We start from the raw sequence: 14,746 nt of genomic DNA on the forward strand, positions 1-14,746 counted from the left end.
CGCCTATCAAAAAAATGAGTTAGTTCGGACAATCCTCTTATACCTTTTGTTAAGGATATTGAATAAAACGTATCTATGTAACCACGATTATATGACCAATCGTATATCAAATATATTATTTTATCCAAGAAAATTCTTTTAGGACCCCTTTTTGCAAACGAATTTAGTAAGTTCAAATTTTGTAAAGATGAATAAAAAGGCTTATATAAAAGGAATGCTGTAAATATTCCAAAACAAGCTATACTCACTGAAAAAGTTGCATTTGTTAAAAATTGATACCAATCCTCAAAATCATTTGAATTTTGATGTAAAAGATTTATAGATGGAGTTAATAATTTGGATAATATATCCAAATGTATTCCTTCTTGATTAAAAGGAATTGCTATGGCTCCAACAAAAAAAGTAAATAGAACCAGTATAAGCATAGGAAATAACATAGTATTATCCGATTCATGAGGATAAGAAAAAGCCTTCTTGTAGCCAAAATTCGTAATAGTAATAAGAGCCCCTTTTTTTACATTACCACCAATTCTATATGGCTTCTCATTATTATTCATTGTTAATAAATTATTCATTGTTAATAAAGGGGATAAAGGAAAATTTCTGTTAATCATTGTTTGCTCTTCTTTTTTACCCCATAGTTTTATTGAATAGAAGGAGCTACCTTTTTTGCCACTATAATTTTGAAAATTAATGTTTAAATGTCCTTCAAAAGTAAGTAAATAGATCCGAAACATATAAAATGCTGTTAATCCGGCCGTGGACCAAGCTATTATTGCAAAAATCGGTGAATACAACCAACTGTCACTAAGAATTTCATCTTTGGACCAAAAACAAGCAAGGGGTGGAATACCACAAAGAGAAAGTGTACCCACTAAAAAAGCAATTTGTGTAATTGGCACATGCTTTCTTAAACCGCCCATAAAAACCATATTCTGGCTTTTATCTGGAGAATATCCAACAATAGCTTCCATGGAATGAATAATGGATCCGGATCCTAAAAACAACAATGCCTTCGAATAAGCATGAGTAATCAAATGAAATAAAGCGGCTCGATAAGACCCCATACCTAGAGCTACCATCATATAACCCAGTTGGGACATTGTAGAATAGGCTAAACCCCTCTTAATATCTTTTTGAGCAAGAGCTAAAGTAGCCCCTAATAATACTGTTATTATACCTATCAAAGATATTAGATTCATTATGTAAGGTATAACTATGAAAAGAGGAAGAAGGCGGGCTACAAGAAAAATTCCCGCTGCTACCATAGTGGCAGCATGTATAAGAGCCGAAATAGGAGTAGGCCCCTCCATGGCATCAGGTAACCATACATGAAGGGGAAACTGCGCAGATTTAGCAACTGCGCCGGCAAATAATAAAGAGGCACATAAAGTAACAAATAAAAAATGAACCTCATTATTATAAATCACGTTATTAAATATTTCGAACAAATCTTGAAATTCGAAACTTCCCGTTATCCAATAAAAACCTAAGATTCCTAATAATAAACCAAAATCGCCTATCCGATTAGTTACAAACGCTTTTTGACAAGCGTTTGCCGCAACAGGTCGTGTGAACCAAAACCCTATTAATAGATAAGAACACATTCCAACCAATTCCCAAAAAATATAAATTTGTATCAAATTAGAACTAGTAACTAATCCCAACATTGAAGTATTGAATAAACTCATATAAGCAAAAAATCTCAAATATCCTTGATCATGAGACATATAATTGTCACTATAAATAAGAACAAAAATTCCAACAGTAGTGATTAATATTGACATAATAGAGGTAAGTGAATCAATAAAGTAGCCAAACTCGAAAGAAAAATCATTATTGATGGTCCAAGACCATCCATATTGATAGATAGAACTTCTATTTATTTGCTGAATAGACAGATCGACCGAAAAAATCATAACTATACTTAACAATAAAATATTGGGAAAAGCCCACATACGACGAAGATTTTTTGTTGCCGTCGGAAAAAGTAGGAGTCCCATTCCTATTAAAATAGGAATTGGAAGTGGCACAAAAGGTATGATCCATGAATATTGATATGTATGCTCCATAAAAACTTTTTTCTTATTCTTTCTTAATTAATCGTTTCTGATTCACCGGCTCTTATCTCTTTTGATGGAAAGGGAGCAATAATACAATCAAGATATTACAAAGTTAACTGGAATTTTCTATTATTAATCTTTTAATCTTTCTCAAATATTTCAAAAATATTCAAATTTCGAAGTTAGAAGTAATCAAATGATATCACCGAGTTACTAATGGAAAAAAAAAATATTCTTTTTTTTTTTCAAAATTATGTATCCTTTAACAGATTAATTACGAGTCTCATTCGAATTTGATTGAAAATGAAAATTGGGCATACTCTCTCTTCGAGCTTGACCAATTACCAATTAATAGAAAAAAATTCAAGTTTGTTTTTTATTAGGTAAATAAAATGGTTTTTTTACATTTTTTTGTTTTGATGTATTTTTCGTGTATAAATGGAGATGTATAAATTATAAATGTAGGACGACAAAAAAAATAGGCAGAGATAGAGAAGGAAAGACTCTTTTTTACGTTTTTTTGATTTCATCAATTCAATTTATATATCATAATAGATCCTAATCTATCCTATAGATTTGAATGGAGATATAAAAAAGAAAGGTACCAATAAATTAAATACAAATTCTTCTTTTTTTCTGGATAGTGTATGGAATATAAATAAAAAAAGGTTATATCATATTTTTTTTTTTTTTTTTTTCTAGAATAGAAGCATTTTATGTTATTTTCCCATCTCTATTTAGTTCTTATGAAATTTATATAGTAGTATATAGATAATTATAATCTAGAAAATCTATTAATCTAGAAAATCTATAGGAATAGATAAATAATGACATAAAGACACCGATCATTTTGTTTTAAAAATAGATGTCTTTGACATCCAACTATAGCACTAAATAACCTTTTTTTTGAATGGCAGTTCCAAAAAAACGTACTTCTACATCAAAAAAGCGTATTCGAAAAAATGTTTGGAAAAAGAAAGGATATTGGGCGGCGTTGAAAGCTTTTTCATTATCGAGATCTATTTTTACGGGTAATTCAAAAAGTTTTTTTGTACGACAAATAATTTTTTTTTAATCTGAATTGGTTTAACTCGAATAAGATACAAAGGTTTTCTTTTTTGAATATCTTTTTTTTTTTCATTTCCGGGATGGGGATTCTCATTTTCCCCATCGCCCCATTTGGTATCTTAGTGTTATAATAATTTGTTATTTTTATAATATTCAATTTCAATTTATAATAATAAATAATTAAATAATTAAATAATAAAAATTTGTATATTTATACTATAGCTATATCGGAGCACATATATATAAGAGCTTTAACTGGGTTGTTGAAACTAATCCATTAAGTTTCAATTTTGTAACTTTATGAATCATTATTTCTCTGAATTACTATATATCCTTCCCTTGCTTTCAACCCAATTGAGAAAACTCCCTTTATAATTTAGTGGATATACAAATAATGTATCAATTTAAAATGATCTAAAAAAATTCTATGTTTGTATAAGAAGATGAATCAAGACATATTTTTAGAATTCGAAATTCGAAATACTTTTTTGAAGTATGGTACAATTATGACAGGAATCGAAACGCTTTTTATATAACGTAACGTGTACAACCCAATATCTAGTTGGTTTGATAAATCCTTAAAACGCAAAATCCTAACGATTAATACAAAGCTATGCAAATTACATAAATCTTTTGAAATCATTGGATGTGGTGCTGAAATTGTGATCTCTAAAAATAATATTTTTTCATTCATTTATTCATTCAATTGATAAGCATTTTTTTTTTTATAGATTCATAAAAATCATATAAAAGAATGAGAGATGAATCATTAAAAAATTAAAATGATAAAGAACATTTTTTTGTTGAATTCTATCTATGAATTGAAGTTACAACTAGTTAGTTTAGTTACAATAGAGGAGTTCTCTTTTAGGAAAACACAAACTATAAAATCTCTGTTGAAATAATTAAATATTAAATTAAATATTAAATAAAAAAAAGGATAATTAAATAAAACGATAAATAATAAAGATTCTTTTTGAACCTTCAAATTGCTATTTAAACGAGTTTTTATTCATCAATTTAAATTAAATGCTTCTTTTACATTTTACATTGAATTGACCCCTTCACCTTCAATCTCGACGATTGAATAAAAAATGGCTTATTATGATTTCGAGCAAGCCGCTATGGTGAAATCGGTAGACACGCTGCTCTTAGGAAGCAGTGCTAGAGCATCTCGGTTCGAGTCCGAGTAGCGGCATAGTATCTTCTAAAAGAGATAGAATAAGTCCTATAATGAATTTAATTCCTGATTTCCATTCCATAAAATCTAGAAACCCTCGCTTTTTTCAGAATTCTTATGATTTTTTCAACTTTAGAGCATATATTAACTCATATATCCTTTTCGGTCGTTTCAATTGTAATTACAATTCATTTTTTAACCTTATTCTTATTAGTCGATGAAGTCGTAGGACTATATGATTCATCAGAAAAGGGCATGATAGTTACCTTTTTCTGTATAACAGGATTATTAGTCACTCGTTGGATTTATTCAGGACATTTCCCATTAAGTGATTTATATGAATCATTAATCTTTCTTTCATGGGGTTTCTCCCTTATTCATATGGTTTACTATTTTAAAAAGCGTAAAAATGATTTAAGCGCAATAACCGCACCAAGTGTTATTTTTACCCAAGGCTTTGCCACTTCGGGTCTTTTAACCAAAATGCATCAATCCGCAATATTAGCGCCTGCTCTCCAATCCCAGTGGTTAATGATGCACGTAAGTATGATGGTATTAGGCTATGCAGCTCTTTTATGTGGATCATTATTATCAGTAGCTCTTCTAGTCATTACATTTCGAAAAGCCATAAAAATTATTGGTAAAAACAATAATTTATTAAATCAGTCATTTTCGTTTGGCGAAATCCAATACATGAATGAAAGAAGCAATGTTTTATTAAACACTTATTTTCTTTCTTCTAAAAATTTTTACAGGTATCAATTGACTCAACAATTGGATCGTTGGAGTTATCGTATTATTAGTCTCGGGTTTATCTTTTTAACCATAGGAATTCTTTCGGGAGCCGTATGGGCTAATGAGGCGTGGGGATCATATTGGAATTGGGACCCAAAGGAAACTTGGGCATTTATTACTTGGACCGTATTCGCGATTTATTTACATACCCGAACAAATAAAAATTTGGAAGGTGTAAATTCCGCACTTGTGGCTTCTATGGGATTTCTTATAATTTGGATATGCTATTTTGGGGTCAATCTATTAGGAATAGGTTTACATAGTTATGGTTCATTTACATTAACATCTAATTGAATTGAATAAAAAGGCTAAGCCTAACAAATACTAAGATAGGACAGCGTATATATAAGAAAACTTATTGTAAGCTGTCAAGAACCTTTTGAATCACTCCACTACTTGATTCAAAAGGTTCTAACAAAAGCCAAAGATGTCTGATTAAAATTCAATTTAATTCTTTTACCTTTTTTTACTTAACTTAAACTTAAGAGAAGAAAAAAGACTTCTTTCTTTTTTTTTTCACTGTACAACGAACAATTTTAAAAATCATAGGATTACTTTTTGATTTTTTGTTTTATTCATCAAAACTATCTATAAAAATAATTATATAGAATAGTTTCGACCTTCTCACCTGATAATGAGAGGACAAAATCCGGATAAATACCAATACCTATTACTGGTAGAAAGATAGAGATCGAAACAAATAACTCTCGTGGTCCAGAATCAAAAAAATAAGAACTTTGAGCATTAAATAGCTTGTATCCATAGAACATTTGACGTGACATAGATAATGAATAAATAGGAGTTAATATCATTCCAATTGACATTACGAAAGTAATTAGTATTTTTGGCATTAAAAAATATTTTTGGCTGGTAATTATTCCAAAAAAGACTATCAACTCTGCAACAAAACCACTCATGCCCGGTAATGCAAGAGAAGCCATCGATAAGATACTGAACATCGTAAATATTTTTGGAATCGGAATAGCCATTCCACCCATTTCGTCGAGATAAAAAAGACGCATTCTATCATAACTCGTTCCTGCCAAGAAAAAAAGTGCAGCACCGATAAATCCATGAGATATTATTTGTAAAATAGCTCCGTTGAGTCCCGTATCAGTTATAGAGCCAATTCCTATAATTATGAAACCCATATGAGATACGGAGGAATAGGCTATTCTTTTTTTTAAATTCCGTTGACCAAGAGATGTTGAAGCTGCATAAATTATTTGCATTGTACCCACTATTATCAACCAGGGAGAAAATATGGAATGAGCGTGGGGTAATAATTCCATATTGATGCGAACTAATCCATACGCTCCCATTTTTAATAAAATTCCGGCTAGAAGCATACAAGTACTGTAATGTGCCTCCCCATGGGTGTCTGGTAACCACGTATGTAAGGGTATAATCGGCGATTTGACAGCAAAAGCAATAAGAAATCCAATATAGAATATGATTTCCAGTGCGACAGGATACGATTGATTAGCTAATGTTTCAAAATTTAATGTTGGTTCATTAGAACCGTATAAACCGATACCCAAAACTCCTATTAATAAAAAAATGGAACCCCCCGCAGTGTACAAAATAAATTTTGTAGCCGAGTACAGACGTTTCTTTCCCCCCCACATGGATAGAAGTAGATAAACGGGAATTAATTCGAACTCCCACATGATGAAAAAAAGTAAAAGGTCTCGAGAAGAAAATGATCCTATTTGACCACTGTACATTGCTAGCATCAAGAAATGGAATAATCGCGAATCTCGAGTAACTGGCCAAGCCGCCAAAGTAGCTAAAGTAGTGATAAATCCTGTCAGTAAAATGGGCCCTATAGAAAGTCCATCTATTCCCAATCTCCAGTAAAAATCAAAAAAATTTATCCATTTATAATCTTCCTCCAGCTGGATTAATGGATCGTCCAATCGGAAATGATAACAAAATGCATAGGTTGTTAGAAGGAGTTCAAATATGCATATACACATAGTATACCACTTAATTAGCTTATTTCCTCTATGAGGAAGAAAGAAAATTAAAGAACCTGCAGATATTGGTAAAACTACAATTATTGTTAACCAAGGAAAATAATTCGTGGTAAAGACAAGATGCACTTGGACCAGAAAAACCCGTGCTCAAAAAAGATTTTTTTTGAGCACGGGTTTTTTCAGTAAAAAAAAAATAAAATGGATTCAAAATGTATTCAAGTGGGGTTTTCGGGAACGTATCAATAAGCTAGACCCATACTTCGAGTTGTTTCATGCCATAAATAAACTCGAACGCTCAAGAAATCTGTTGGACAAGCGGATTCACATCTCTTACAACCAACACAGTCTTCTGTTCTTGGAGCGGAAGCAATTTGCTTAGCTTTACATCCATCCCAAGGTATCATTTCTAACACATCGGTGGGGCAGGCTCGGACACATTGAGTACACCCTATACATGTATCATAAATTTTTACTGAATGTGACATGGGATCTATAATTTTTTGAACATCATAAAATTTCAATCTAGTAAACTTGTAAATGAATCATTATAGTTAAACACCAGATGAATCAACGATTTACCAGAAATTTTCTAATCAATTTCCTTCGGGATCAACTCATAAGAAAGGACCAAGATACTTTGATTTCTTACGTTTTCGAAAACATGATGTAGATTCCAACATATTGGACATGCTAATTCAAATTGGTGAATCTTATAATTTAATATTATTAATATTACTTATTCAACAAAGTTGATTGATTGATACGCGTTGATTTTCTGTTACGATAAATTGAGGAAACAATAGCTGATCCAATAGCTGCTTCAGCGGCTGCAATAGCTATAACAAAAATTGATAAAATATTTCCTTTTAATTGCCGACTATCAAAAAAATCAGAAAATGTTACAAAATTTATATTAACCGCATTCAGTATAAGTTCAAGACACATAAGGGCCCGAACCATATTTCGACTCGTGATCAATCCATAAATACCGATAGAAAATAAATAGGCACTCAAAACAAGTATATGTTCGAGCATCATTGACCAACTCCTTATCAATTTCGATTCATTTTAATATGAACAATAATTCAACGGATTTGATTGACTAGAATAGAATATAACAAAAAGAATATATTGGAAATATCTCGAATAAACGAATTTCTATTTTATATTTTATACACGAACAAGAATTCAAGGAAAATAGATGCGATAAGACAGAAAAAAGTTTAATTTGGATTGCTTGCTATTCCTAGTTAGAAAGATTTATTACTGACGAGCCACAGCAATTGCACCTATCAAAGCAACTAAAAGAATTAGTGAAATGAATTCAAATGGAAGAAAAAAATCTGTTGCTAAATGAATTCCAATTTGTTGACTATTACTTATCAAATCTTGTTCTATAATTTGGTTTGATCTTGTAGTCCAAATAATCCCGTACCATGATGTATCTAATATAGTAGTAATTAGCGAAACAAGAATACTTGTACAAATCAACGAAGTAAGGCCATTCCCAATGGTCCACAGATTAAAATTTTTATAATATTCTGAACCATTCATGAACATCACAGCAAATAGGATTAAAACATTTATGGCTCCCACATAAATAAGAAGCTGGGCAGCAGCTACAAAATGAGAATTTGAGAGAATATAGAATAAGGATATACAAACAAGAACCAATCCCAATGAAAAGGCAGAAAAAATTGGATTGGTAAGTAATACCACTCCCAGGCCCCCTAATATAAGACCCGATCCCAGAAAAACTAAAAGAAAATCGTGTATTGGTCCAGGCAAATCCATTATATGTAAAATAAGAGATAAATAAATCGAAATGCTTTTCATGATCTTATTGACCCGACCAGGAATTTTTTTTTTATGATACGTTCCTAATTGAATAAAATCCTAATCTATTAGGTGTGAATTGATCTAAGTACAATTATTGTTTCGTTTTTAATTCTTTTTTTTTGTTCGGTTCGAAAGGGTATTTTGTTTTTTGAAACTATATATTTCGAAATAATTACGAATATATTAATAGATTTTCAAGAAAAATGAATTCGAAATTCTTATCAACCAGTTAATTTGTAATTGAATTTTTATTTATTGACCAAACAAAGAGTAAAGGCCTCATTCTTTTAAGTCAAACCAAATATTCTTTTAACTTAAACCAAAACGGAACCTTAAAAGAATTGGAAATTTCTCTTTAATAGAATAGGAGGTTTACTTACTCAGTTTTTCTTTGAGGCGAATTCAAAATTGTTCGAATTGTATAATCGTCAATTACTGACATTGGTAAACGGCCCAAAGCAATTTGATTATAATTCAATTCGTGACGGTCGTAAGTAGAAAGTTCATATTCTTCAGTCATTGATAAACAATTTGTTGGACAATACTCAACGCAGTTACCACAAAATATACAAATTCCGAAATCAATACTGTAATTAAGCAATCGTTTTTTTCTAATATCCGTTTCAAATTTCCAATCAACAACAGGCAGATCTATAGGGCATACACGAACACATACTTCACAAGCAATGCATTTATCAAATTCAAAATGGATTCGCCCACGGAAACGCTCTGATGCGATTAATTTTTCATAAGGGTATTGAATAGTTACAGGTAAACGATTTGCGTGGGATAAGGTAATCATGAAACCTTGACCAATGTACCTTGCTGCTCGGACTGTTTGGTGGCCATAATTCATGAACCCAGTTACCATAGGGAACATATCGTGAATATCTATGAATAATTTTATGTTTGTTTCTTTCTCTTGTTTGAACCAAGTCATGAATCTCGTATTCTTTTTTTCTTTACAGTGAAAGAAGTTGGAAAGAAGTTGTTAATAATAGATTACCGAGAGAAATGGGTAAAAGAAATTTCCATCCAAGATTTAATAATTGGTCCATTCTTAACCTAGGTAAAGTCCATCTTGTTGCGATAGAAATAAACAAAAACAAATAAGTTTTAGCTAATGTAATAAAGATACCAATTGTCGTTCCAAAGATTCCATTCATTTTATTTATTTCAAATAGCTCAGGGACGAATACGTACGGAATGGAAATATTCCAACCCCCCAAGTAAAGAACTGTTACAAATAAGGAAGAAAGTAATAGATTTAGATAGGAAGCAACATAAAATAAACCAAATTTGATACCCGAATATTCGGTTTGATACCCTGCTACTAATTCTTCCTCGGCTTCTGGTAAATCAAAAGGTAATCTCTCACATTCTGCTAGAGAAGAAATTAGAAAAACGATAAACCCTATTGGCTGACGCCACAAATTCCATCCCCAAACCCCATATTTTGATTGCGCCTCAACTATATCAACTGTACTTGAGCTGTTAGATAATTATAGTCGATGATAACATCACTGTTCCCATCGCTAGTCCAAAACCGTACATGAGGTTTTCAACTCATACGGCTCCTCGTGGGTCACAAATAAATTTAAGGACCGAATCAGTATTATTTCTCTTCGTATGGTTGTAGAATAGATAGAGAAAAAATGGATTGGAAGGTCCAAAATTATACCAATGGAATTCTGTCTGCTATATTATGAAGAATAAAAAAAGTGCTTCTGAATTGATCTCGCCCGTTACTAATTTCAATTTTTATTTGTTGAGTAATAACTTAAGCCTTCAATAAAATACTTCTTGTAGAAATATCAATAGATATTTCAACCCATTGTTTTCGATTACGAAAAAAATTAAATATTACATTAGCTCATAAATCATGACACAGATTATATCTCTCTATATATATGAAAGAAAGAATAAAAAAAAAAAAAATATTTATTTTTTATTCTTTCTTTTTCGTTCCTATTCTTCTTTCTGATCTGAGAAAATTACGAATGGGGGCTTAAACTAAAAAATAGTAAAGGATTATTTCGTTCCTGATAGTCATTACTTTAATCGGTGGATAGGAGCATACTCTGGACCGGAATCGTGGGTAGTACTGCCTACTCATTTCTACTAATTTAAAGCCCCAATTAGTATTCTTTTTATGTTATCCAGAAATATCCTTTTTATATAATTTACATAATCTCCATTACTAATCCTTTGTGTATTTTGGTGTTCCTAACCATCCACTCATTTTTTTGTTCAATCCCCCGTTTGGTTTGGCAATACATGTATGGGAATCTATACAAAGGATAGCCAAAACTCTATACGGTTGATCTTTTGAGCCCGCTTCAAGCTAGATTGACTAATCAACCCGTCTTGGGGTAAAGACTTCTTCCACTTATGTTTTCTTCCACTTAACTCTTGTACATAGGAAATGAGATTAAATTTTTTTTTGTTTAATTTACTGCGAATTTATAAGCTGCTTTCTTTCACTCATATATAACTATCTAATTTAGTTTATCAACCTGAAGGATAATAAAATAACGAAGATATCTATTCAATCCATTCAGCTTATTTTATAGAACGAAAGGAATAGGGAAAAGAAAAGTTTATATTTCAACGAATCGCACGTAGAGATATTGATAAAACACATAGAGTTAATGGTATTTCATAACTAATCGATTGAGCAGCAGCTCGCAGACCACCTAAAAAGGAATATTTATTATTTGATCCGTATCCTGACATAAGAAGTCCAACAGGAGCAATACTTGAAATGGCAATCCATAAAAAAATACCGATATTGAGATCGGCTAAAATAAGGCGAGAGCTAAAAGGAATTACTGAAAAACTTAGTAAAATGGATATGACTGCTATAGACGGTCCAATACGGAATAAACGAGTATTTCCTCTAGATGGAAGAATATTCTCTTTGAAAAGCAGTTTTGTTCCATCTGCTAGAGCTTGAAGAATTCCCAAAGGGCCGGCGTATTCAGGCCCAATACGTTGTTGTATTCCTGCAGATATTTCTCTTTCTAACCATACAATTACTAGTACACCTATTGTGATTCCCAATACAAGAGTCAAAATAGGGACAAACATCCATATGATCCCATAGACCTCTTTTAAGGATTCCAATCTGTAAAAGGAATTGATATCTTCTACTTCTGTTGTATAAATTATCATTTCAACGATCAACTTCTCCCATAATGATATCTATGCTACCTAGTATCGTCATAATATCAGCCAATTTCATTCTTTTAACTAACTGAGGAAGAATTTGCAAATTGATAAAACCCGGCGGGCGAATTTTCCATCTCCAAGGAAAACCACTTTGATCTCCTATCAGAAAAATTCCTAATTCTCCCTTTGGGGCTTCCATTCTCGCATAAAGTTCTTGTCTCGGTAATTCAAATGTAGGAGAAGGTTTTTTACTAATGAATCGATATTCAAAATCATTCCATTCTGGATCCCTTTCTCGATCAAAACATCGGATTTCTAAATTCTCATAGGGACCCCCCGGAATTCCTTCCAGGGCCTGTTGAATTATTTTTATGGATTCCGTCATTTCACTGATTCGGACTAAATAACGAGCTAATGAATCTCCTTCTTTTTGCCACTGGATTTCCCAATCAAATTCGTCGTAACACTCATAATGATCAACTTTACGAAGATCCCATTTGATTCCAGAGGCTCGTAGCATTGGGCCGGATAGACCCCAATTTATTGCTTCTTCTCCACCAATAACCCCTACCCCTTCAACTCGTTCTAAAAAAATAGGATTTCGCGTAATAAGTTTTTGATATTCAACAATTCCTGTTAAAAAATAATCACAGAAATCCAAACATTTATCTATCCAGCCATAGGGTAGATCGGCCGCTACTCCTCCGATACGAAAATAATTATGCATCATTCTCATACCGGTGGCAGCTTCGAATAGATCATATACTAATTCTCTTTCTCTGAAAATATAGAAAAAGGGGGTCTGTGCACCAATATCGGCCATAAAAGGTCCAAGCCATAATAGATGAGAAGCTATACGACTCAACTCCAACATAATTACTCTGATATAGCTGGCTCTTTTAGGGACTTGAATATTGCCCAATTGTTCTGGTCCATTTACGGTTATTGCTTCCGTGAACATAGTGGCTAAATAATCCCAACGTGTTACATAAGGCAAATATTGTATAATTGTTCGGTTTTCCGCAATTTTTTCCATTCCTCTGTGTAAATAACCTAATATTGGTTCACAGTCAACAACATCTTCACCATCTAGAGTAACGATGAGACGAAGAACACCGTGCATTGATGGGTGGTGAGGTCCCATATTGACTATCATAAGGTCTTTTTCTGTAGCTGATAGATTCATAAGTTTTTCCTCGATTCATTCTTACATGAATTGTTGAAAACGAAAAGAAGTACATCAAAATGAAAAATATAATAAATCGACTAATTCAATCAAATTAACGATTTTTTGATTCCCGAATATCCAACTCACTAATTAATTCTTTATAACGTATGTTATTTTTCTTTGATAAATAAGACAGAAGCCGTTGACGTTTTCCTAGAATTTTACGTAGACCTCTCTGAGATAAATAGTCTTTTTTGTGCAATTCCAAATGTGAAGTAAGTCTTCGTATCTTATTGGTGAAACTGACTATTTGAAATTCAACGGACCCCTTGTTTTCTTCTTTTTTTTCTTGAAAAATAACTGAGATGAATGAATTTTTTACCATAAAACAAAAATTTCTCTCCCCCTTTTTTTGAATGTGAATTTTACTGATCAGTAATAATAATAATACCATTCATTTTAATATGCACAATGATTTTAAGTTCGTTATGAACTTTATAATTTTTTCAAATAAAATTAATCAATCCGGTTTTCAATCATAATATATGGAAAAATGTACCATTGACGAATTTTCAAACGCGGATACATATGTATCCTTACCATACTGAAACGACTGCCATTATTACTATTAAACCAATAGCGATTCATACAAGCTAAATCTTCTAATCGATAATTGGGCCAAAGAAAGAACTTTAATTTAATTAGTTTCTTTTTATCACTATCAAGATGTTTGTTTTTATTCAAAACTTGACCACAGTTTTTTACATTATTTAAAAATACTGGATTTCTATGCATACCATTTTTATCCCTTGAATTGAAAGAAATTCGAATTCGCAATTCTCTCCGGTGGTTAGGGGATAAAATATTTTCAGGAATAAACAAATCATAATGATTTTTGTCTTTATTTTCAGTCATTTTTTGATGTCTTGCAATGGATTCATCAAAATTATTTTTTTCAATATAGTTTTTTTTTTTGCGTCTTTTTTTTTTTTTGCGTCTTTGATTAATTTCATGTTTATTTTTATGAACCAATGAAATACTTATAGTTTGATATAGAATAAATTGTCCATCAATTTCTACATACCGGCGAATTGGTTCGATAATCAATACTCCTTTTTTGAGTAGGTATTGATAAGTTAAAAGTAACTTATCCGCCGAATCCATCAAAATATCCAGATTCGTTCCTCCTCTTCTAACAGAGTATAGAAAAGTTTCATTCATATTTATCAGGCCAAGAATGAAAGAATATGCTTTGATATTTTTGATTATTTTTTCATCGAAAGAATCAGCATCCCATCCGAATTGAAAATACAAATACTTTTGTAGGAATAAACGAGCTTCTCTCTTGCTCTCGTCTTCCTTTCTATGTTTTTTTGATTTACCAGAATCTTCTTCAACATCTTTTTCTTGATTGTCTGATTTACCTTTTTCTTGATCTGATTTACCTTTTTCTTGATTGGATGATTTACCTTTTTCTTGATTG

General features: G+C 31.6%; 1 protein-coding gene across 1 annotated transcript; it reads right to left on the reverse strand.

Annotated features, from left to right (window-relative positions):
* Positions 1 to 9,048: 9,048 nt before the first annotated feature.
* LOC149510464 (NAD(P)H-quinone oxidoreductase subunit H, chloroplastic) lies at positions 9,049 to 13,669 on the reverse strand. The gene is made up of 2 exons (XM_089757579.1): positions 11,546 to 13,669; positions 9,049 to 10,425 (listed from the first exon to the last, which is right to left on the reverse strand). Exon 1 carries the CDS (start codon positions 13,279 to 13,281, stop codon positions 12,100 to 12,102), a length of 1,182 nt encoding a protein of 393 aa, XP_089613705.1. The 5' UTR covers positions 13,282 to 13,669; the 3' UTR covers positions 9,049 to 10,425; positions 11,546 to 12,099.
* Between the last annotated feature and the right edge of the window lie 1,077 nt (positions 13,670 to 14,746).

Source organism: Durio zibethinus, unplaced genomic scaffold (assembly GCF_047325235.1).
Source record: "Durio zibethinus cultivar Kanyao isolate XHJ-2024 unplaced genomic scaffold, ASM4732523v1 HiC_scaffold_38, whole genome shotgun sequence".
Taxonomy (NCBI): domain Eukaryota; kingdom Viridiplantae; phylum Streptophyta; class Magnoliopsida; order Malvales; family Malvaceae; genus Durio; species Durio zibethinus.